We start from the raw sequence: 24771 nt of genomic DNA, 5'->3' as shown, positions 1-24771 counted from the left end.
TTATTTCTCTAAGATAAAGTCCTAGATTTGGACTTTAGATTCATCAGAGGTTTAGAGTTTTGTTTAATGTTTTTGGTACAAGTTGTCAAATCACCCTCCAAAAAACATTTTACTACTTTCCTCCCTTGAGAGTGTACCCAGTGTGTATGGGACTGATGTTAGGGGTTTTATGCTTTAGAAGTTAGTCTTGTGTCTTTCTTTTAATATTAGATTGATTAACTTGATTGCTTCAAACTTTCAATATGTGGAAATTAATTTTAAATATCTATTGAAAATATGGAGCTGTAAACATGTTTGCAATGACTGTCTTTTAGGTACAAACTAAGTACTTCTGCCATTCTGTTAGGAGATGATACTGCATTTCAATTTTTTTTAATTTTCAAGGTATTCTTTATGTAAAATCTGTGTTCCTGTTAGTAAATTCTCTTTGAGGAGTCATAAGATGAGGAAATCTTGACCCAAAAGAACTATTAGACTGAGTGAATGTCACAAATACTTGAAACGGTTCTTGAAAGTTTTTGAAAGTTCATCGAGAATTAAATTTTGACTTTGTTAATATGGTCTGAAAATTAATTGAAAGGCCAACCAAAGAATGACTAGAAGGGTAGATAATAAGATAAGATCTAGATGGCAGTTTCTTTCTCCCAGGCCTGTCTCTCCCCTGATTCTGTGATTCTGACCATTCACTTTTATCTGGGTAGTTTATTCTAGGCAAACAGCCAACCTCTGAGGACAGAGGCATCTCTCAATTCCTCGCAGCCTATTTCTTACTAAAATGAAATCATATGTTTTCATTTTCTTATGGTGCTTCATAAATCCAGAGATGTGTGGTATTTCTGCATTTGCTGAGCAAGTCAGCCATCTGCATGTCCATTACCACATCTCTAACAGCTGGTCTCAGAGAATGGGGAGCCAAGGAGTACCCCCACCCACCAGAGCACCTCTGCTTTGGTCAGCTTTGTTTTTGAGGTTCCATCTTGTTTGGGGGAAAAAAATAGCTTCGTGTATGGGGAAATGTTAAGAAAACCATTGCTTTTATGTACTTGAGGATTCTTTTGAGTTTGTAATCTGCCATATCATGCATGTATTTGTCCTTCATCGTTTTCCGTTCCTTCTGGTATTGGGGTGGCTGAGTGTCTGTGTGTGTTTTGGGCTCTTATTTTTTTTAAACATCCTCAGGGAGAACTTCTTGGGTCTTAGAAATACCAGATTGTCTTCTTAAGTAGTAAGTTTGTTTATATCTTAGAATCTTTTTTAATGGAATTTCTAGCCTTGCTCTGGCTTCTATAAAACTCCAAAGCTAAAATATGTGTTATACTTTTGGCAACCAACTGCAGGACTGACTTTTTACCTGTGGTGCTCTCACTTCCAGCTCCATCTTGTTGAGGGATGGTAGTGCTTGCAGCAACCATACCCTTTTTAGCTTTAATGGTCTATCAGCCCTACAGGGTCTATAGCATACACTAATATGGAACTGCATTTCTAGCAAGTCATTATGATAGCATTTGAGAACATAGTTAAAATTAATGTGTTACTCTAGTTTAAACTATTTCTAATTTAAACATAAGGTGAAGAGTGGAAAAGAGGGCTACTTAAAACAATAGTTTATATGAAGAAGTTAACATTGTCTTCTGATGTTTGAATTCTCTACACACTGATTGAAATAGTAGCAATTGGGAAAAGATTGAAATTATAGATGACAGGTTTTCATTCTTACCCTGTTACTATTGACATTGCAGATAGAAGGTTGAAATAGACCTTACTGTGAATGTCAGCAAATACCTTGAACCTTACTTAGTCCAGGTACTAATATATTTCCAAAGATGTTTGAAGTCTTACCCTCTCTGAGATATCTCTGCACCAAGAGTAGAAAATTAGCACATTTTAATCTAGAATATACTAGATGCAATAAGTATAGACTGTGAATTTCATTTGGAGTAGAGGTTTCTTTATACTCTCAACATGTGTCTAATTAAGGTAGTAGTATCTTCCTTTGATATCTAGGATTTGAAATTAATGACCATGAACTATTAAAATGAAATAGATAAATTGTAATTGATTAATTATCTTACTAAAGCAATAGTTAAAAGAACTGGTTGGTTCTGAAAGTCAAGATAAACATGAAGAAAAGTATTGAGAGAATTCAATTCTATGTCAAATAGAGTAGAGTCATTTTGCAGGAAATAAAATTATTGTAGATATGATAAATAATAAGATTTCACTGTTGGAGAATTATGCCATGTAGATAATGTTATCTTCATATTTTTGTTTGTTTTTCTTGTTAATCCTTCATTCTCAACACTAAAGAGGAAGACGGGTCTGATTATTTTCTGTTCCTTTTTTAGTAATTTAGGGTGACATAGTATACATATTTTTTGTTAAGTTTTTTCTAATATTTGACTTATTTTTAAAGTTCTTAATGAGGAAATAAAATATACTAAATTTAAAGTATCACCTGCCTTACTGGATTTACTTTAGGAACTTATTCTGATGTGCTTAGTTAGAATGATAGGATTTATATTGGTAGTAATTATTCATTTTTTGTTCTATTTTGTCATAAGTAAAATGAAACTTAATAGCTTGAATTAGCATTAGTAATAAAGATTGATCATGCTTGAATAAGGTTTTCAATTAACCTCTTGAGATAATACACTTTACTTTTAAGGATATCGATTTCCTCAGTGTTCTTAACTTTGATTCTAAAATGTTGATTGCTGATAGCTTTATAACCGTGTTACTACTGTACATATTGAAGAACTGAGTAAAGATGGATGCTTAAATTTCCTTTGGTCAACTAAGGACTTAGTCACTTTTCTAAATTTAGGAATCCAAATCTCCTTCAGAATTAATGCTCTCTGAGGAGCTCAGCACAACCCAAAATGAAGATGAAAGCTGACAGAGGGTTCTTCTTTATATAATGTGTGGAATACTCATCTTATACCATAAAACTTTAAAACATGGGCAAGAACAGTTAATTGTGTCTAGTTGTACCCTAAACTGATTATAGATGTTTGCATAGTTTACAGTGACCTTGCTAATTGAAGTGTTTTGGTGGAACAAATATCTTCAAGTTCTTTATATTCTCCTGTCAAAATGTCAGTCAGCAAACTCTTTCTTTAAAAGCAAGGCTAATGCTTAGAACCAGAGGCACAGCTTGATGAGGCCTGAATCCTACTCTCCGAGAAGGATCTGTATGTGTGCATCATAAATGCAAGACTGGCTAGGAGAAAGCAGTTCTTGGCCATAAAAAAAGAAAAACAAGTAATGTGTTTTACTAGGCTTTTGTCTCTGGACTAAGAGCCTCAGAATTGGCTGTAGATCCTTGTGAAATTTATCTTTAATTATTTTAACCCCTTTCCAATATTTAAAAGACTTTTACATCCTTGTTTCCTCTGTTTTCCTATCCCATGGAAACCAAAGAAATTTAGCAAGGAAATGAAAGTAATCACAGTCTAGTCCATAATTTGGATCTTCTCAAAGAGATTGATTATATTTACTAATTAAATACATTCTAGCTAAGGAAAATATTTTTAATTGCGGTAAAACATAAAGTTTACACCATTTTCAAGTATACAGTGCAGTGGCATTAAGTACATTCACATTGTTGTGCACCCATCACCACTTACAAGCTCCAGAACTCTTTTCATTGTCCTAACTGAAACTCTGAACCCATAAACAAGAACTCTCCATTCCCCTGGCAACTGTCATCTGCTTTTTTGTCTATGAATGTATCAAACTAAATGAACTCTGGGGCCACACAGACCTGATGCCACTGGACAGTAATTTTCTGAAGGACAAAGTTCATAGATGTCTTCTGGAGACAGGGAACTGCTTTCAGGTCTCATGGGTGTGCCTGTGAGCAGTTGAGAGTACTGCAGGAAAAGATTTTCTCATGGCAAAGCCGATAGTCCCCCTCCCCCCATAGCTCTAAGCAGTATTAGGTATAAAAGCACAGGAGTGATTAAAGTGAAATGTCAAAACCAGTTTATTAATCAGATTATGTCAGTTTTTAAATTGTGTACATAGTTTGATTTTTCTTTTTAATAAAAATCACACTGACGTGACACATCCCTGAACATCCTCTGAAAAATAGTGGCCTTCTACCCTGTTGTAGGCAGAGTTACTAGATAATATAAGTTACAGCTTTAAGGTGGATGGATATATACGTAGGACTTGGAAGATGTATGTCTTTTAAGATGGATTTGAGGAAGCATTTATATATGCACGTAGGTTATTTCTTTCCATATTTTCTCTCTGCAGGACCAGGAATACTAGTGGTGACTAAGTACTAATCTCTCTGTCTAGGTGACTAGACTCTGCCCTTCCTCATGGATTGATGCCAGAAATTAATGAAGACTCTTTGGAGCTCGTAAAGTTTAATAAGCAATTAAATATGTGTTGGGAGTTAAAACAGCCTCTGATTTTTTTTTTTCTTTTCCTTTTTTAAGCTGGCTAGTACACATTTTCTGGCCCCTAGGAGATCTTTCACGTTCCTCTTTTTCTAAGAGGAAATTTTTAGTTGTTACAGGTAGATAGGTTAGCTGTTTGAGTCCCTTTAATCTTTCTCCAGTTCCTCCAGCATTAAGTCCATAGTCTTTTTAACTTTTTATTTTTAATTTGGTATAACCTTTAAAAGGCTGACTTCAGGCCCATTCTTTTCCATCCTTTTTTTTTTTTTTTTTAAATGATAAGCGTCACTAGAGAGTCCCCTGAATATAGCCATCTTCATTTCTTTGCTAATGGTGTAGTACCTTAATATGAATATGCCATATTCTATTTTTTACCGCTTCTCTGCAACAAATATTTATTCAGCACATACTATGTGCAAAAGTACTTGAGAACCAGTTAAAATCCGACTCTATAAAGTCTTAAGCAACATTACCTGGAAATGCTCCTAACCTTCTTGAAGACATTTCTTATTACTAATCAATCATTTTTACATCATTTACTTTTGCCCTTTAGCTTTTCATATGTATGTGTCTTTAATGCTGCAGCAGGTGTGATAGAGGGGGCATTTGTGCATCTGGTGGACCTGGATGTGGTCTACAGGCATGTGCCTTTCCGTCAATCAATAACCTCAGACAAGGTAGTTAAGCTCCCTGGGACCCTAGGTTTTCATCTTGTAAAACAGAGAGTTCTTGAGATACGGTACCACACCCTGCAAGTACAGATGAGTCCGTGAATAGTTTGTTGCCGCTCCTTTGCCTCCGTGTTTCTGACCTCTGGTTACCTCCACTGAGAAACTATTATGACTGAACACTGGAATTTCCCCTCTTGCATTTAGAGAAGAAGAAAAATTAGGAAGAGTGTCAATGAATGGGAAGTCCGTTCTGAGGGAAGATTATTAATCAAAATGTGGACATTTTTACTCCTGAACAATATTAAATATAAAAATTTATAAATACAAGTAATACAAGAACCAACTGTTAGACTTTCCACATTTGGAGGCTGTTGAACTGAAATTGTGAGCATGTTTCCTTGAGTTGCTGTTTCATAAAGAGGAAAGCAATATGGTCTTGTCAATGTCGACCAGCACTTCAGGATTCCCTGCTGATTCCCAGAACCTGAGTTTTTACTGTCTCCTTTGATTTACTCACTAAATTTGTTAAAGAAAAGTAATTATGTTGAATATCTTTGGGTATTTCAGGTTTCTCTATGTTTCTAATACCCTTCTTTAACTGATTTAGCATCTCCCTATATTCTTTCCAATGTTCTTCTTGCAGTTATCACATTCTTTTTCATTTATCTGTTTCATTTATTTCTACTTTAATGACTCTCTGATTTAGAGAAAATGTTATGGCTACTTTAGTCTCAGTTTTCTTTTGAATTACACCCAATATCCTGTTTCTTACCGCTACTCCCACTTTTCTCTGAGTGCCATTTACTTGGAATATCATTTTCCACCCTTTTACTTTGAGTCTTTGGAGCTAAGATGTGTCTCCTGGAGGCAGCATATGGTCGGGTTTTATTTTTTGATTCAATCTACAACTCTATGCCTTTTTATTGATGGGTTCAGTACATTTACATTTAGAGTGATAATTGAAATACGGGATTTTCCTATAACTATTTTAGGTTTTGCTTTCTGGTAGCTCATTGATTCCATTGCTTTATTGTCCTTGTGTATCTGTTTTTGTGGGGGATTTTGTTTGTTTTTCATTTTGGTTGGGTTTTGTGGATTTTCTGTCTGGTCCTTCTTTTATGTTATATACTTCAGTTCTGAATCTAGCATGTGGTTACCATTATGAATATGTGCAAGATAGTTATATATATAGTAGTTCATTTTCTTCTGTGTGTGCCTTATCTCCATTCCCCTTTGAGAATTTGAATCTTTGAATCCCCCCTTTTCTGTCATTGTTGTCTCACTTTATCCCTATGTATGCTGAACATTCATTACTATCTTGCTATAGCAAACCTCTTCTTATTGTTTAAGCTTATAATGCCCTGTTCTTACTAAGGGTTGTACTTCTCTGCTTCTATTTGCCTGCTAGTTGCCTTACTCCTAGTTATATGTTTTTGTTTTTGTTTTGTCATTTTGTTTTAGGTGAGCTGACCCCTTTCAGTATTTCCTGTAATACAGGCCTCAGTGGAGAATTCCCTCAATTTTTGCATGTCTGGAAAAGTCTTTATTTCTCCTTCATATCTATAGGAGAGCTTTGCTGGATACATTATTCTTGGCTGCTAGTTCCTTTCATTTAATAGTTCGAATACTTGATTCTATTCCTTTCTGGCTTGTAAGGTTTGTGCTGAGAAGTCTGATGATAATCTAATGGGTTTTCCTTTATTGGTTACCTTCTTCTTTTCCCTGGCTGCCCTGAGAATTCTTTCTTTGTCATTGATTTTTGATAAGTTTAATACAATGTGTCTTGGAGAAGACCTTTTGGGGTTGAGATAATTGGATGTTCTATTGACTTCTTGAATTTCAAGCTCCAGCTCATTTCATAGATTTGGGAAATTCTCATCAACTCTTTGTCTTAAAATGCTTTGTTATCTGTGCTCCTTTTCCTCTCCTTCGAGAATGCCCATTATTCTTATGTTTCCTCTCCTGATGATATCAGCTAGTTCTTGTATTTCTCTTTCATTATTTTTCATTCTTCGATTTCTCTCTTCTTCTTTCTGATTTATTTCTAGATTTCTGTCTTCGATATCACTGATCCTTTCCTCCATTTGGTTGACTCTATTCCCAAGCTTGCTATTTCATTTTTCATCTCTTTGTGTGTGCTCTTCATCTCCAGAAGTTCTATTCGGTTCTTTTTGAGGGTTTCTTTCTCCTTGCTAAAGAACTCATTGTGCTCATCTAGTTGTTTTTTCAATTCCTGAAATTGTTGAAATGAATTGTTTTGGATCTCACTGACTTTTTTCAGGAGTACAATCCTGAATTCTCTGTTATTTAAGTCGCTTATATCTATGTTTTTAAGCTTATTTTCTGGAGATTTTTCTCTTTCTCTCTGAGCTGCCTTGTCACCTTGGTTGTTTGTGGTGTTTAATGGACTATTTCTCCACCTAGGCATTAATGGAAGTGTATTCTGCTTTTTTCCCAGAAAGATTTATTATATAAAGGTCTCTCTCTAGCCTGATGCAAAGAAGGTGTTTTTCTTTGGTTTCCATTAGGTCGCATCTAAGCCTCTTGGATCCCTGCTTAATGTAAATTCTTAATAATACCTTTTTTTTCTTATAGATATTTAATCACGCTCACTACCCTCAGTCTCAGTCCCTGTCAGTATTAGCAACATTTCAGTAGCGTTTGCTCAGATTCCCCTGGGGCTCCGTGGTGTTCGGTCTCAGAGGGTTTGGAGGGAGAGGCCCTCTGGGTTCGGAGTTAGGGGCTGGGCTGCGTCTCTGCCTTGGTTTTGCAACCTCAGCTGGTAGAAATCATCTGTTGTTTTTTTGCTGGCCTACTTCTCTGCTTTCTGCCCTGATGTCTGGGCCCTGCCACCGGCTGCTTGGAACTCAACTCTCCCAGGCAGGCATGTTCAGGAAACTCGCCACACCTTTTCCCTTCCCCCTCCTCCTTCAGGGAGCTCCAGTGGCTGCCAGAGGCAGCTTTTTTGTTTCTCCCAGTCCACCACCTGACACCTGGGGTTCTGACCTGTGGTAGCTTTATGCACAGAACACAAGATGCACCTGCCTCTAGATGTGCTGGTGTGCATTTTGGGTGTTTTTTGTTGAGTTTTAGATGTTCAGCTTATTGTTGTTTCAAGGGAAGAGATCTGGAGACGTCTTTCACTCCGCCATGTTTCTGATGTCACTTCTGGTTAATTCTTAGATGTTGTCAGAAATGTGAATGAGACCCAACATAGGGAAAGACTTAACTATTTTGATTTAAATTAGGTTTTTGGAGTTCTAGTTTATAGGGAAATTACTTGAAAAGGGGTTTGAGGAAAGCTTTTGTGGCCATGGAGTTGGCCTCAGCAGTGTCTGGTAGCAAAACTAGAAGCTAGAGAAGCAGTGAAGCTGATTGAGTAGTCAAGATATAGAAAAGTTACTGTGAAAATCAAGCAAATTGAGAGAATAGTGCAGAGGCAGGGCTAAGGAAAGGGGTTAACTGGATGAAATGTGGAGAGTAGCAGTAATGCATTGAATGCATCTGTCCCTTCTTGTTTTGAAGAGAGGAGAAAGTGTGACTCCCAGAGGCCTGTGACCCTGCAGATATCTAGACATAGAGTCAGGACATTGACCCAGGGTGCTATTCTCCCCTCGAACCACCCAGGGTGGAAGTGAGTCAGAGAGGAGGGACCTTGATGACACTATTAAGAAAGCAGAAAGCATGCAGATCAGGTCCATGAGCACTTGAATATCAGGTGTGTTAATTTAGCAGATGTATCCCAAGTGTCAGATGCTGTGCTGAAGTCTAGGCACAGAGCTGCCCTCCTCAGGGTAGTTAGCTCTTTTACAGCCCAGTATAATGAGCACCCAGATCGTTCATCATGGAAATACTGAGTCCAGATTGAAGCCATCAAGGAAGCCCCATCTGTGACTTCACAGTTCAAGTTTTCTGACAAGATGGGCATTGCATGCCCTGATGCTCAGTGGTCTAAAGCAGTATTCTCAAACTTCTCTAGTGAAACCCACAGTAAGAGTGCATTTTGTCTGGTGGTCCTGGGTGCTAGTATGTGGTGGTCTCTAGTTTCTCCTAGTCTGTTCTGTTTTAAATAAATAAGGATTGGTATCCATGAAGTTGATTTTGTATCTCAGAACTTGAAAAAGCACTGTTGTGTAGAATAAGGAGAACACAAGATGCACCTGCCTCTAGACAAAGAACCTCAGAGTTGATGATCAAATTAGGTGTAGGGTAGCTATACTGAAATAACAAGAAGAAAAAGACCTAATCTAGACAAATCATGGAAAGCAATTGTTAGAGCCACTGAAACAGGAAGATGAACTTACTAGGGCACCTTGGAGCGCAAAGACATAATGCTTGGTCTCTGCTGTTGTTGGAGAATCTTTCTTAAGCTTCAAGAAGCCTTGGGGGCCTTTGTTTTGGAAGCCCACTCTTCCTGATTCCTTACCTGTATAGTTTGGGGTGGGGGCAGCAGTGTCCAGGCACTCTACAGTGGGATTTGGATGGAGCCTCTGCTTAACATTAGGAAGTTCTCTTAGAAGAATTTGGCTGATGAAAAACAAAGCTCTCTCTGAATGTGGGGCTTGATTGTAACATTTCCATCCTTATTCCCCATTGAGCAGTTGCTAGCTGGTTTATGTATTTCCTCTTGAAGCAAATCCTTAGTTAGATGGTTTTATTTTTAGGGCCAGTTCTAAAACGTGGCTATGAATAAATTCTTTGTTCAATCAGGTAAAAAGAATGACTCTGATACAAAGTCATGGAAAAGAAACAGACAGTTCTGCTGTAATACAACATATACATGCCTAAAAATCATCGCACTATGCAAAATTATGCACGAAAAACCACAGGGCTTATGAGGGAAATGGGGTAAGAGCCCAACACTCAAAAACTTTGTCATTGGTACATTTAAAAATAAGATAGAACCCTAATAAAAATGGTAGCACAAGGTGACATGTTCGATGTCTAAGAAAAACAAATACTACAATAAATGTGGCACTTTATCTTTAAAAAGGCCTGCGGTTTGCTAGAGGAAGCATGTGTCAGGAGGAGTACAGCTCTTGGGTTGTTGTGAAATATGCTGGGAAGTGGAATCTGAAATCACATGGAAGTCTGTACACTTGGTGTCGATGGGGTAGCTCTTAGAGGTGTGGGTTTTGTGTATTTTTGCCTAGCTAGATCCCCCCGAGTGTGGTTGTCACCAGCTTTTCTCCAAACAAAGTCAGGTATAATAAACACAGGTGAAATTTGCAGTGGGCTCACATTATTCCTAAAATATCAGTGCTTTTTGAAGCAAAACATAATAGCAGCACTGACAATAATATATTGTTGTCTTATATGGCCTTAAACCCTATGGACAGGGAACTGTAATTTAAGGAGTTGGAGCAGAGACTTTTATAATTGTTTATAAGAGATTCATTTAACATGTTTGGGGAAAAGGGATACTGTTTAAAGCCTTCCTTTATAAAACTTTTCTATTAATGAATTCTGTTTTCAGATTATATAATCTGAATAAAATAGGCTTTTGTATAAATAGGATTCGATTCAGTAGGTGTGGATAACAATATTTTGAAATGTTAAACTATAAAGGAGGGTTAATAGTTCTGTAGGTACCATAGTACTTGCTATATAGACTGAAGAATATCCAGAATGGTTATTTAGGCGATGAACATCTAAGATGGTTAAAAACCAGTTTCAAACTTTTCTTGAGGTTGAGACCCATACTACCTCGAGAACTTATTAAATTTACCAACTTTCGATTAAACAACCCTAAACTGAAATGCACTCAGAGAAATACCAGTAAATCTTTACCTATTTAAAAATAATATCCCACAATTTTTGCCTGGATTTTGGACTCTACAGTCTGTTTTCAAGTGATTTTTACCTTAATTATGTCAATAGTATATTGTAAAAATTTACAAAATACCAAGAATTTGTCACCCATATCTTTATCACTAAGGAAGAGAGCCATTAACATTTTTACATATTTACATCCCTAATCAACTGTCATGTAAACACCATTGATTACATATACCTTTTGTTATCTTTCATTTCCATTTCTTTCATGTATAATTTTGGGGGGTAACAAAAGAAGACAAGTTTGGGAATCAGATCTGCACTACCCACCTTTCAGGTGTACTGTATGGATTTATGTATGTTAAGATTACTTATGTAAGATTATATATGTTCAGAGCTTGACATATGGAACATGTAATGTAAATGATAGCTGCTACAATAGACTTATTGACCATATATATTTTTTAATCTTTATAAACATGATAATGGCTGCTAATATGTGTGAGATGGATGTACACCATAAGTCGTTTAACCATTTCTTTATTATTAAATGTAGGGCTCTTTACAGTTTTTTCATTTTAAAAGTAAAGATATTTGAATACCTTTTATATGTGAAAACATGTCCTCATACGATTTCCTTTTCCTTGTGTTAGAATTCTGAAAGTGGAATTACAAGGGCAGAGGTTGATTTATACATCTTTAACAATTACTCTCTAGAAGTATACCACTTTGTGTGTGCTCTTCACTAGCCCTGAGTTAATTGCCATATTGATAAAGTTTTCCTAATCTAAAGATAAAGAGGATTGTTTCATTTTTACTTGTGAGATCAATTTTTCCTATTTTGGTGTTTTTATTTCATCATATGAATTTTCCTGTGCACATCCTTTGTGTGTTTGTCTCTGTGTTTTATTCTGGTATATAGCATTGACTAAATACTTAGACTTTTGTTTTTAAGAAAATTAACTACCCAGTTTTCATTACCACTTATTGAATGAATGGTTCATATCAACTTGTTTTGATTTGTAATGTGTTTTTGTCATAGTAGGAGCATTCTTAGGCTAATTCTATTTGGTCATTTTCTCTTTACTTGATGTAACTCTTAATATAGCTATATAATATAACTAGCAAGGTATTTTCCACTCATTCTTTTCAAATAATTTTTAGCTTGTCTTCAACTGAATCTTAACCACTGAGATTGTGATTGGAAGTCTATTAGAATTAAAATTGAGGAAGGTAGATAGCTTTACAGTATTTGGTATTAATAAAATAGGGTTGTGATGCCATGAATAATAAGTAAAATTGGTGTGTGGATTTGTTTTGTGTCATCTATGTCAAGTTCTGACAGAGTTAAATTATCTTCACAAATGAATTCGGTAAATTTTCTTCTTTCCTTGATGTTCTGACACTGTTAACTTCCATAGTCACCTGCTCCTTACCTTGCTTAGCCCCAAAGTGGTTCTTAGAGGTAATTCGTTCAGAACTTTGCTTTTATCTTTCCTCAGTAATTTTTCTTCTCTGCTATGTCAGAGATCAGTCTTAAAAAATCATATTTTTCCAAAAAGTTATCAATTTCTGGAAGATGTTATAATGTATTTGCTTGGTATATACAAAGTGGTTTTTATGCATTTTTGTTAGGTTGATGTGAAAGCTGGGGAGAGGTTTTTTTGTGATTAGGCCAGTCAGTTACTACTTTCTACTCTTAATTAAACTTGATATGCAGTCTCTGGAGGTTCATTTTTACCCTTATATTTACCAATTCTGGTGTTCTTTATTCTTTGTATATATCCAGGCTTCATTTTTGAAATTTTACCTGAAGAACTCTCTTTTTAGCATATAGAACAGGTCTGCTGGCTACAAATTCTCTCAGCTTTTGTCTGGAAAAGTTTCACTTCTTTGTTTTTAAAAGATATTATTGCCACTATATACTGTCTACGTCGAATTTTTCTTATTCACGCACTTTAAAGATGCCATTTTTTTTTCTTCTGCTGTGTATACTTTCGAAGATAAATATACCATTCTTCTGTTGTTGTATCTGCTATGTCTTTATTTTCTTTTTCTGCTTTGAAGATTTTCTATTTATCACTAGCTTTCAGCAGATTGTGATGTACCTTGGTTTTCTTTGTTTATCCTGATTGATATTTGTTAAGCTTCTTGGGTATGGAGGCTTCTCTTTTTCATCAGATACAAAAAACTTTAACCATTATTTCTACAGGTATTTTTTTACGCAAAAACATACACCTTTTCTCAGATTCAAATTGCACTTATGCTAGACTGCGTGATACTAACCCACAGAGCACTTGGGCTTTGTTCATTGTTTTTTTCTTTTTTCTCTCTTGCTTCATTGTGGATAGAGTCTATAGATATATGTCTTCTGTTTCTCTGATCTTTTCTCTGATCCAATCTGTTAAACATATCCAATTGAATTTTTATTTCTAATTTTCCATTTCCTCATGTTCGCGGTGTTCTTTAAATCCTTGAGCAGGTTGAAGTTATTTATAACAGTTTTGGAAACGTCCTTTTCTATTAATTCCATCATTTCTCATTTTCAGATCTCTATTAACTGATTTAATCTCGATCATGGGTCCTATTTTCCTACTTTGCATGTCTGGTAATTTTTGTTTGCTAAACGTTGTGACTTTTACATTTTGGGGTGCTGGATTTTGTTATATGCTTTTCAAAGTGTTAGGTTTGCTCTGGCAGCCAGTCATCACTTGCATATTGGTTTGATCCTTTTAAGGCTTATTTTTAAGGTTGGTTGGTACAATTGTAGAGTATCCTTTATTCTAGAGCTAGATTAATTTCACTAATCTCCACTAATCTAGTGCCTGTTCTAGAGTCTCTATCCAATGCCCTAGGTATTCAGTGAAGTTTCTTCACTCTGGCTGAAGAGGGCTCCTAGGCTTTGTAACTCTAGCAGTTACTCAATTTATAGGTAATTGTTTTCTGCCAGATATTAGGGATTTCACCCTATCCATACCGAGATTGGTGTTCAGCTCAGGAGGATCGCTGGGCAGTTCTGGAACTTTGCATGTAGCTCCCTCTTCAGTACCCTGCCCCACAAATTATAGCTTCCTGAGGCTTATTTTCAGTTTTCTAGTTCTCACTGGCAAGTGGAGAGATCCATATACTGTTTCTCCCTTGTAGTTGGAAGCAGGAGGCACAGTTCTTTTTTAGAGAGACATGCTTATGAAGCAGTCAGTTTTAATGTGTTAACAATACATGTTTGAGGGTATCATTTTTGTTCTCACGCATGTTAGAAGGAACCCATTTATTAGGAGAAACTAAAATATATTTTTTTCTAGCAACTGTCAATTCACCAAGACATCTTTTGCTTCTGTTTTTTCATTGGCGCTGTTGGTGTCATGAGTCACACTAAATTCTCACACAGTTTACATTATGGGGGATATATTTTCCTGAAGCTCAGTGTTTACTTTTTAGTTTAGTCATTAGCAGTTGATTCTGCTCTAAAGTGCAGCACTTACTGTCCCCGGATTAGCATGAGATAATCAGCTGTGTGACATTCAGAAGGCCAGTTACCCTCTCATCTCTAAGCTGAGGGAGCTGGCCTAAAGTGTCTGTAAGGTCCCTTCCATTAATTTGTTTAGCAAATAAGGAGTTTTCTAAGCACTGGAGATATGTTAGTGAATGAGACAGACAGGGACCCTGCTCTCATGGAACTGTGGGGAGTACAGTGACTATATACTATAGATAAAAGTCAAATGAGAAAGAACAAACAGGGACAATGTGAAATGGTGATTGAGAGGGCCCCACATTAGATGGGGTAGTCCAAGAAGGCTTGTCTGAGGAGGTGACATTTGACCTGCCATTTAGATGAGTAGAAGAAACCAGCCATTTGACACTCTAGGGCAAGGACATTCTAGGCAGAAGGAAGAGCAAGTGCAAAGGCCTTGAGGTGAGCACAAACCTAGATGGTGGAAAAATGCTGTGGCTGGATTGTCATGAGTGAGGGGCCTAAGGACATAAATAATAGAGGTAGTATATGGGGGGTCAGGACCTAGCTCAGTGTTGGCAGTCTTTGATTCTGAGCCTCACTCCTGCTGTGAACACTTCTCTAAGTAGGCCACAGTTAGATGTTACATGGCCCCACAAGTGGATAATAGAGGGTCCCCAGAATTATATTGGGGTGGGTGTGGCAAGATCACAGGGTCAGAAATCAGCAGGGACCATATAGACACCATTGAGCGAATACAGTTTTAATAGGGGGATAAAGGCCAGATTCAACAGTCCTGGTCAGCGTGAGCCAACATGAATCCATTTCTAAATTTGCAGAACCATGGATAGTTCCATAGGACCTAGTGCCTCAAAGAAAATGTTGGGCTTCTTCTGACTCACATATAAAGGCTACATCGACCCCATAGCCTAGAAATCCTACCTGCATGGAAGGAAGTCACCAGGAAAACTTCTTGGAGAGTTAAGGAATGTGTGGCTTTTAAATAGGAAAAGAAATGACACTGTGAGAAGCAAGAACAGTCGGGATATAAGGGGCTGATCCAAAGCCAGTAGGGCTTTGTCCTGGGGGAAGGCAGCTATGTAGGCTCAACACCTCTTCCCTATGCTGCTGGGATCATTCTTCTGCTTAGATATACAGTACCAATTAAAAATTCAGTTCAGCATTAGTAACTCTTAAAGACCTCAAAACAGCTCTCACTTGTTATTAGCACACTGGCATGTGTAGTCTATAAGAACCCCCACTTCTCAAGAAGGCTAGAGCCTCCAGCCTGTCTCCATTTGTAAAACATCACCTTCACTCCCAAGTTGTGTGGCCTTCCAGTTTGTGTCTGCATGGAGTTATTCCTGATTTAATCCCTTTCCAGCAGGTAAACTTTTTTTTTTTATGTCTTTAACTCTGTAGTCTGGCTTTTACTCTCAGCACTCTGGTGAAACAACTTGCCCAAGTTTATTAATGACTTCTGATCTCTTCTCCCATTACCATTTCTCCATTCTCCTCCACCTCTCTAAGGTATATGCCACTATTGACACGTCCCCATTGCCATGGCATTCTCTCCTTTTTGGGGGGAAGCCTGCTGTTGCCTTCCTGCTTCTCTGCTACCTCTTGGCCATGCCTTTCCCTAGCACTCCACAGCAGGCTTATTGCTCACTTTTCCCTTTGGAGTTCCTACTCCCAGTCAGTCATCGTTTCTGGACACCAGTTCCTAAGTATTTATCTCCAACTTCTCATGCTCCCACTTCTGAGCTCAGTAGCCTCTTCACCTTAATAATAACCTTGGATAAAATCAAATTTTTTTCCTTCGGCTATATCAGACTCCCCTGTGTCCTAGGCACCTAGACTCAATGGTTCAGAAACATCTGTTACCATTTCTCTATACTCAAGAAATTATCTGGTAACATCGACTCTAGCTCCAAATTGGAGTGTGTTGAAGAATGATGGACAGAGGAAAAAGTGAGGACAGCAAGTATAGACAAAGTTAGGCTGATTAGTGAGAATAGAGGGCAGTGCTGAGAAGACGAGCAAATTATTGGGGATATCTGAGAGTAAAAGAGTTTGGAGAATGTTTTTAAACACGGTTGGGGAAACGATCTGATAGAAGAGAGGTTGGAGGTTGAAGGTTAAAAGAAAGAAAATTCTTAGTAGCTTCTTCAGAAGGATTCAGCATCATGCTGTCTTACTGGTAACAGTTTATCACATGTTCTTTCAGTTAGGCATACTCCAGGTTACAAATCCTTTAAAAACTTACTGTATAGATTTGCAAGCATTGGGATGACAGAGGCCAAGGTTATACATTGCAACATTGTTTGTAATATCAAAAAAATGTTAAATATTAATGTTTATTGCAAAATAAACATTCTTATTCTGGAAATTCCATTCAGTAGACTACTGTGCAGCCTTAGAAAAGAAATAGGAAACTATGAATAGACAACAGTTTCTAGGGTATCATAAAATGCATAAAAGGCAAGATATGACAAAACACTATGTCTGTTGTACTACCATTTATATTTTTTAAAGAGGGGGTGGAGAAGAATTATTTATATTCTTATTTGCTTGTATATACTGTAAACCAAAATTCCCAAAGAGGTGCAGAAATGATTCTTTATTCAAGTGAAACAGATTGCAAACCAGGAAAATGCAGCCTCCAGCGGAAACTGAAAATGTGCTCCATTGATACAAAGGGGAGGTTGCCTTTTATTGAGAAGTTCCCACCCAGGCTCCCAATTGGTCCAGTTTTATGTAAATGAGGTTTCCAAATTTGTACAATTCTGATTGGTCATTATAGAGCAGTTCTGATTGGTCAGTATACATGTAAATAAAGATACAGTTGTCTAGTTCTGATTGGATGGGGCAGTCTCAGTCCTAGATAGAAAGGCAAAACCAGGGTTTCCCTACAGTGGTTGACTCAGACAGCCTAAGCAAGTGGGAAGCCAAGAAGAATGCAGTCTGAGGTTCTTCCCAATCGATACACAGAGTACATGAGGAGCCCCTGTCAGTAAATGGCCACTAGACTCTTAATATTTATAAAATTTGGACCCTCAGTTGGAGAGTTCATCTCAGCAGATAAATTCCTTCTCAGAGTTCACATCAAATGAATCTTTTTGTGGTCCACACTGCATAAAATACTCTGGTAGGATACCTGGAAACCAGACATAGTGGCTAACTGGAGGGTAGGGAGTCCTGGGCAGATGGGAAATAGGGGCGGTGGGAGGTCCTTCACCATATATTCTTAGGTTCTTGAACCATGTACATGTATTATTTTCTCTTCCAAATTTTCAAAAAGTTAAATTTATTTTTTTTAAACCTTCCAAAGTATTTCTACTAATTGAACAAAAGTCAGATTGTTTTACATAGGAGATTGTTTGACCTCTCTAAATGTCCATTCATGAGTCTTCTTTGGTGGCTTTGGCTTATTTTCTTTCTCTTTGAAGGAAATGTTTCTAACTCATAGTTTATCATGTTCTTCCCCTCAGAGAACTTGAGCCATTGCTAATTTTACTAGTAAAGCTTGATCTGATTTTCTTAACATTTCTTTCCCTTTCTTCCCCTACCCAAAGGCTGTGTAGTGTATACTCATTTCCAGGTTAGATAATGTATAGACAATTCATATAAATTAAGAGGAGAACATATACCTAATACTTGAATTCTTACCCTGACATTTCTTGGTAATCCTATGAAAGTATTAAATAAAATTCTTGACTTTATTATAATAATAAGTATTAAATTCAGAAGACTGTATCTGTAAGACATATTGAAAAACAGCAATGAGATTGATATTGAGCCTGACACAGGAGAGAAAATTAGTAGAAAATTGGAGGGAAAATTCTTTATGGCATGAAAGAGAACTGCCTTTAGCTACTTAAAAGGCATTTGAAAATGTAGTAGAACTAGGACCAGTGGACAGACTTCAAAAGTAGTCATATCCCAGGGCATCAGAAGAAAGAACTCCTGAGTATCTCATGCCCCACTAGGGGGTGGTGGTCTGCAGTGGTGGCCACAGCACTACTCAGTAGGGTAGACCATCAGAAACGGATAGTTGCATTGTGTGTCTACAAGTCAGTCTTGCATTCAGAAAAGAAAATGGCAGATAACCTTGGCTCTAATAATAAGATATTTTCTTGAATCAATTCCTTTTTTCTTTCACCTTCTCAAGGCTGAAATAGATACTGTTCATGAGACCCCATCTCTTAATTCCTTCCATTCTTCAAAAGTCTCAAATTTTGTAGCTTCTTTTCAGTAAGTGCCTTTCCATCTTTATTTTTTAGGCAAGATAAGCAAGAGGGTAATATACTTCTCAGACTTTGATGGAAAACAAATGCTTTTAAAAGTAGACTTTCCATAGGTTCTGATGTTTAACATTCTTGCATTAAGTAAGATATTAAGTCCTGAGTTTGTAATGAGCATTTTTACCTAATTCAAAGACCCTGGGGAGTGAATTGGTAGCAGGACATCACAGACCACTGTGATTTCAAACTCTTGGCAGGTACATCTCCGTTTATGGATGCGTTAACAGCCAATGGAACAACCAACATACAGACATCTGTTACAGGAGTGACAGCTGGGAAAAGGAAATTTATTGATGAGAGAAGAGACCAGCCTTTTGACAAGCGATTGCGTTTCAGTGTGAGGCAAACAGAAAGTGCCTACAGATACAGAGATATTGTCGTCAGGAAGCAGGATGGCTTCACCCACATCTTGTTATCAACAAAATCATCAGAGAATAACTCACTAAATCCAGAGGTGAGAGATGTTCCTTGGGCTGATTTGTGCATCCTATTTCTCTAAGCCCTTGTTTTCCAGACCTGCTCTGCCATAATGGCACTCTTTGTGCTTTTTCTAAATCTCCTTCTTGGCCATTTCACAATAACTGCCAGGAGATAGGAAGCAGAAGTGAAGTGTGGTAGTCTTGCTCCTTATTACACTTATTACTGCAGTGAAGTTGGGACAGTATATGTGTGTCACATGTCCATCTTCATTCTCAAGAGTGTGGGCTGTGACAGGAACCAGAGTTCTGAATGGAGGGGGTGTGGTAATTATCCCTCTGTCTTCTTTCACCTCCAAGTTAGGAGCTCTTAATCTAGGAGCATGGGGGCGCCTCAAGGAGCTTCCCGTCTCCCTGAAGTCTCATATATAAATGAAATGTGTGTTCACATGTTTTCTTTAGCTTTCATCAGATTCTCAAAGTGTTCTTTGTTCAGACGAGATTAAAATCCCCGAGGTCCCAGCCCCTTCAGAACATTTTACCATTATTCCGAGTTAGTCTTCAGCATTGTAGTAGAATTTACAGCTATAGTGATTTCAACACATATTCATTCATTGCTGATAATAATACCTGGTAAAGTTAGCTTTCAAGGATCAAGGAAGATTAGTGCTTGCAAAGATCCAAAAACTAATTCTGTGAAGTATCTAAAATCAAACCTGTATCTAAATTTGAACCTGCACTGTACCTTACTTAAAATTTTAAGTTTTCCACTTGTGAGCAACTAGGTCAAGTTTTTTGTCCAGACAAGGAAACCAAACTACATCAAGTTTGTATGTCTGGCCAGGGTCCCATGACAAACCACTTCGGGGCTTGTCCCCAGTATATTTATAGACTGCAGAGCCCCTTCATTGGTTATTTGTAAATGCTTCATAGAGATCATTTCAAATGATTTTGTGCCCTTCTAAAATGACTCCATGCTCATGTGCTTGTACCTAATGCATTTATGCACCAAACTATTGGGGTTTCTGTCTCAAGTGTGGCAGGCTGGTGTTAAACAAACAAACAAACAGGGAACTGGTCTAATTTCTTTCAACTGGTTGAATGTGCCACCTGCTGTCCAAAGTGTAGAAATACCAAGTGGATATAATATGTAACTTGCCATATCTACTGAGAGCCACAATAATTAGAATATTAAGATAACTTAGAGTCACCAGTGTTTCTAATTGTACTTTATATAATCTGTTCCCAGCATTCCCAATCTCTGGCTACAGAAATAAGAAATTTATGAGTTATTTTAAGTTATGGTAAATACAGGGAATATCAGGTTATAAATGTACTTTCTGTTGATCTAGATTATTCCATAATTAAATGTTTTTAGAATTCTGTATTAAAACTACTCTTCGCCACTTTAACTTTTGATGACTTTTCAGGTAATGAAAGAAGTCCAAAGTGCCCTGAGCACAGCTGCTGCTGACGACAGCAAGCTCGTACTGCTCAGTGCAGTGGGCAGTGTCTTCTGCTGTGGTCTTGACTTTATTTATTTTATACGGCGTTTAACAGATGACAGAAAAAGAGAAAGCACTAAAATGGCAGAAGCTATCAGGTATGCATAAATGGTATTTTTAAAACGTTGGTTTGAGTGTTTTGCTTTTAGTGTACCAGTACCTGATAGAACAGGCTTAAACAAGTCTTGTGAATGAAATGTACATCTCTTTCTACTGAGAGAGACAGTAGCAAAATTAATTAAATCATCTGTCTTTTCTGTAGGCCTAGCGTATAAATTACTCCTTGCCTTGAGCAAATAACTAATTTCAAGGCTGGCTCAAACCCAATGAATGCTCAGGGAAGGTTTAATGAATAGAATATACAAAAGCATATAGCCAGAGTTTCCATTATTTGTAGTATGAGTGTGTTCTGTCTTCACCCTTTAAATAAAGATACATTCTCTTTCACATAATAACTTACTATTTGCTTGACTCTAAAATATATTGACTAGGCTTTATGATGAGCCAGTTTCATAACATCACGTGAAAAGGTTTTTTTTAGTACAGTCAGTACACATTTTTGTTCAAGTTCATCCTGAGTTTCAACTACATATAAAACTAGATAATGTAGAGTAAAAAGTGGAAGTTCTCTTTCTTTCACTGCCCCCAATCCACTGTTCATTTATTTGTCTTCTCCAACCTTTTTCTTAAACATTTTCAAATATGTATTTCATACACACACAAGTAATAAAGCTTTATTTTAGCTCTGTTAAATAAATGAACAATTAAATTTATTAAATAAATAAACAATTAAATTTATTAAATAAATAAACAATTAGATTCTATTGTTTTGCAGCTTGCTTTTTTCATTTAACATATGACCCTAGATATTTCTATTTCTTCTGTTTTTGGATTTTTCTACCACTATATAACAGTGCAAAAAGCTTTTCTAGAACCATATAATTCTGCTATAAGCATGTCCAGGTAAATATTTTGTTTATATACCTCACTTCTCATGCTAATTATTATATATGTATAATTTAAAGTAATTTAATTTTTTATTGGTTAATTTTATTTATTTAAAGTGATTGAAACCCAGCCACCAACCAAAAAGACCATCTTACTTCCCTACTCACCTCCCTAAAATGGCATATCCCTAAGTGTAATTTACAGTAGGATGAAAACTTACAGGCTCACAGACTTGCAAAATGACAGTAAAGTGATTTGAATCTTCTCCAAAACCCCCCAGGTATTGGAGAGTTGAAGTTGAGCCTCTTTTGATAATTATTGGGCTCCAAGTGGCTGAGACCCTAAACGCTAACCCTCAGCACTAACAAAGCCCTAAGCCCAGGGCTTTCTGGTCCCCTAAATAGTTCTAGAGGTGCACATCAGTATTGATGGAGGTGTTTTTTTCTGTTTTGATGGGTGTGGAGACAGGTAGGACATCTCTTTCTGATGGATCTCCCAAGATGATTCTGATGGACACTGTCCTGAACATCGCATCACAAGAGTCCTGGAACCCCATACACCTTGGACATTGCTTTGGCCTTTTATAACATCTTAAGTAATTTTCACAGTTAATATGTTTCCTAATACTGTATATGCATGCATACAGGCTGTTATCTCTTCCTTAATCTTTTTGAACATTGCCATTTTTTTGATTTTTCAAAAACAGTCCAAAGTTTTATAAACTGATTTTAAGTATTATTTCTGGTCTCCTAAATAACATCAAACTTGTATACTAGATGGGACCATCTTGTTATTCAGTATGAAATTAAACTTCTTGACCATGCACATAATTCCTTGACCAATTGTCAGTACCTCTAAGACAACTTGCAGATAGTCCTAATTATATTAACCTCTTTCATCTTTTCAGGATGAATTACGTGAATTAATTTTCATTTTTCTAGTGCAAAATCTTATGCCTCCTGTAGTGACTGTATGTTTTCTCTAAGATCACACAGACTTTATACATGATATTGTGATTTGGGGACATCTGCTGTAATGAAATAGAATTTGTCAGCCAGTCCCTTCTAAGTTCTGGTTCACTTCACCTATAGACATTTCCCTAAGCTCCACTTCTAAATTGTTTTGGTGCCTCAGCCCTAGTCCCAAGCCCATGTCATCAGTGTTGAATTTTCCTTAACAATGGCTGGGGCTCGTATTGTTGGGATTAGAGAAAGCAGAGGAATGATTGATCAAGAGAGATCTCATTTGTTGAACTTCTAGGTAACTTCCAATGTTTATTTTCACCAGCTACTCACTCCCATTTCTTCTCCTAACCCTCCCACTCCCATGTCACTCCCTCACTCCCTCAATACTAAAAGTTGAATTAGTATTCTAGAAAAAAGCCAAATCCTGCTTTAGGGAAACTAAATGTTCTTCTTTAAATGAAGATGGTTCTTCTTTAAATGAAGATGTTTTTGTCGATGTAATGTACTCAGGCAGGTTCCAAAAAATAATTAGTTACACTAGATTACTTAACCTTTACTTTCGCTCATTTGCATTTAAATTTTATATGTATAAGATTGGCTTATACACATAACACTATTACTTACATATTTTTTTTGTTTCTGTGGTATCTCGATTCCTTAAAACTTGGGTACAAAGAATGTCATTGTAGCAAGTTTCCAAAAGAAAAGTAGGAAATAAGATTAGATTTAAACATTTCATTTGTCAGGTATCTATTTCAGCTAATTCTGTTATCAGAATTGTTGGTGATAACCAGTTTGCAAATAAATTGTAATAAAAAATATTCACAGTGATAAAATGATTATGAATCAGTTTATAATGTTATACTTTTGAAGTCTCTGGAAACTAGGAACCTCCTCTCCCCAGGAGGGAACCATCTTCTGCCACCATAGAGTAAGATAAGGGACGGATCTGGAGAGAGAACAAGGCCAATAAGTAAACATGCCCCTGAAGACAGACTTCTTCCCCATTCAGTCCTATTCCATATATTCAAAATGAAAAGAGCTCAGCTTAGACATGGCAGTGAACTAGCTATCAGTACCCGGATCCGGGTTGCCACATTTTCCCCAAGCAATTCTTAGACTCTTGCCCTTAGGTGGTTTAACTTTTTGGTGATGTCTGTGAAGTAGTAAATGTTCAAAACAGTGGATAGAATTTTGATTTTGATTTTGATTTTGTTTAAATATAAGTCTGTTAAAACTTCTTTTGTGGCAAATATAATCTCTTCTCTGCCTACTTGGCACAACCCTTTGACTCAATTTGTAGATAATTCAAAAGACATTGAAATTTAAATTCAGTAGGTTGCATTGAGCATATTTGAACATTCAGGCGTTTTGATTTTGTTTTAAAATACACTTACTTTAAGTCCAGCAAAAGCAGTGGGCAGGTCCTCCTTGAATGCCAGGCTCCTGACGGCTTTGTCCCCAGGCCTGAAGACGGCTTCCACCTCCCCACCTCTGGTAGCTGTGTGGCTTGAAGTGCAGCACACCTGACTAAGCATTTGTGGCTCTGGGAAGTTTCTACCAAACAGAAAAGCATTTCTATGAAGTTTTGTCTTTGTGTTTTTAAATAAAACAATTTTCTTTGTGGACCATATTCATTTCTGATATGTATCTCAGAGCTCACATGCCAGAATGGCCAGATTATGTCCTCTAAAAAGAGAAAATGGTCTTCACTTGAGAGGGTGCTGAATAATTCATACCCCACCCAGAAATAGCCAGGGCATTCAGATTAAGTTGTCATTCCAGGCGCACGCAAAAAAAGTAAAATTACTTTTTTAGGGAGGAAAAAAATTCAGTTTGAATAATATTTCTCAGCCTATAAAAATCTAAGCTATGATTTTTCAATATTTATTTTAGAAGCAAACTTTCTTCTTTTACGTGAACATACAACATGAGAGAAAACACTGCTGCATGGAATAATTAATTTCTTTTGCCATTTCTCTATAGAATTATTTTCTTATTACACTATTTGATCATTTTTCCTATGTTACTCTGCCATCCCGTTCGTGGTTTCCAGGTGTTCATATGAGGGAGGTGAAAGTGGAGCTACTCCAGGGCACCTGGGGAGAGACACTTAGAAAATATCTGCTTTATGTCATGGAGACAATTGAACAGTTACCTTTTCAAGAGTCATCAGTAACTAAGCATAGAAAATGTGTTTTCTTCATGTATCACTGACTCAAAATCCTCAAAAGATGGTACAACTGAACTAGCTTCATGTAGGTTGTCTACATTTATTTCAAGGACCTGTTTAAAGGTTGTCTGGTTCTCTTCGCATCATTAAAACC

The 24771-nt window shown here is 36.9% G+C and overlaps 1 protein-coding gene across 2 annotated transcripts in view; it reads left to right on the top strand.

The window, feature by feature from the left end:
- The window catches only part of CDYL (chromodomain Y like), a 163885-nt gene that overhangs the window by 124353 nt on the left and 14761 nt on the right, over nucleotides 1-24771 (top strand). For both annotated transcript variants that reach the window (XM_011367049.2, XM_011367048.1), the window contains exons 3-4: nucleotides 18808-19064; nucleotides 20457-20629. In XM_011367049.2, the coding sequence (XP_011365351.1) occupies nucleotides 18808-19064; nucleotides 20457-20629 (430 nt within the window). The remainder of the gene's footprint in view (nucleotides 1-18807; nucleotides 19065-20456; nucleotides 20630-24771) is intronic.

The sequence above is a fragment of the Pteropus vampyrus genome, unplaced genomic scaffold (assembly GCF_000151845.1).
Source record: "Pteropus vampyrus isolate Shadow unplaced genomic scaffold, Pvam_2.0 Scaffold129, whole genome shotgun sequence".
Classification (NCBI taxonomy): domain Eukaryota; kingdom Metazoa; phylum Chordata; class Mammalia; order Chiroptera; family Pteropodidae; genus Pteropus; species Pteropus vampyrus.
This window is presented reverse-complemented; position numbering and strand designations above follow the sequence as displayed.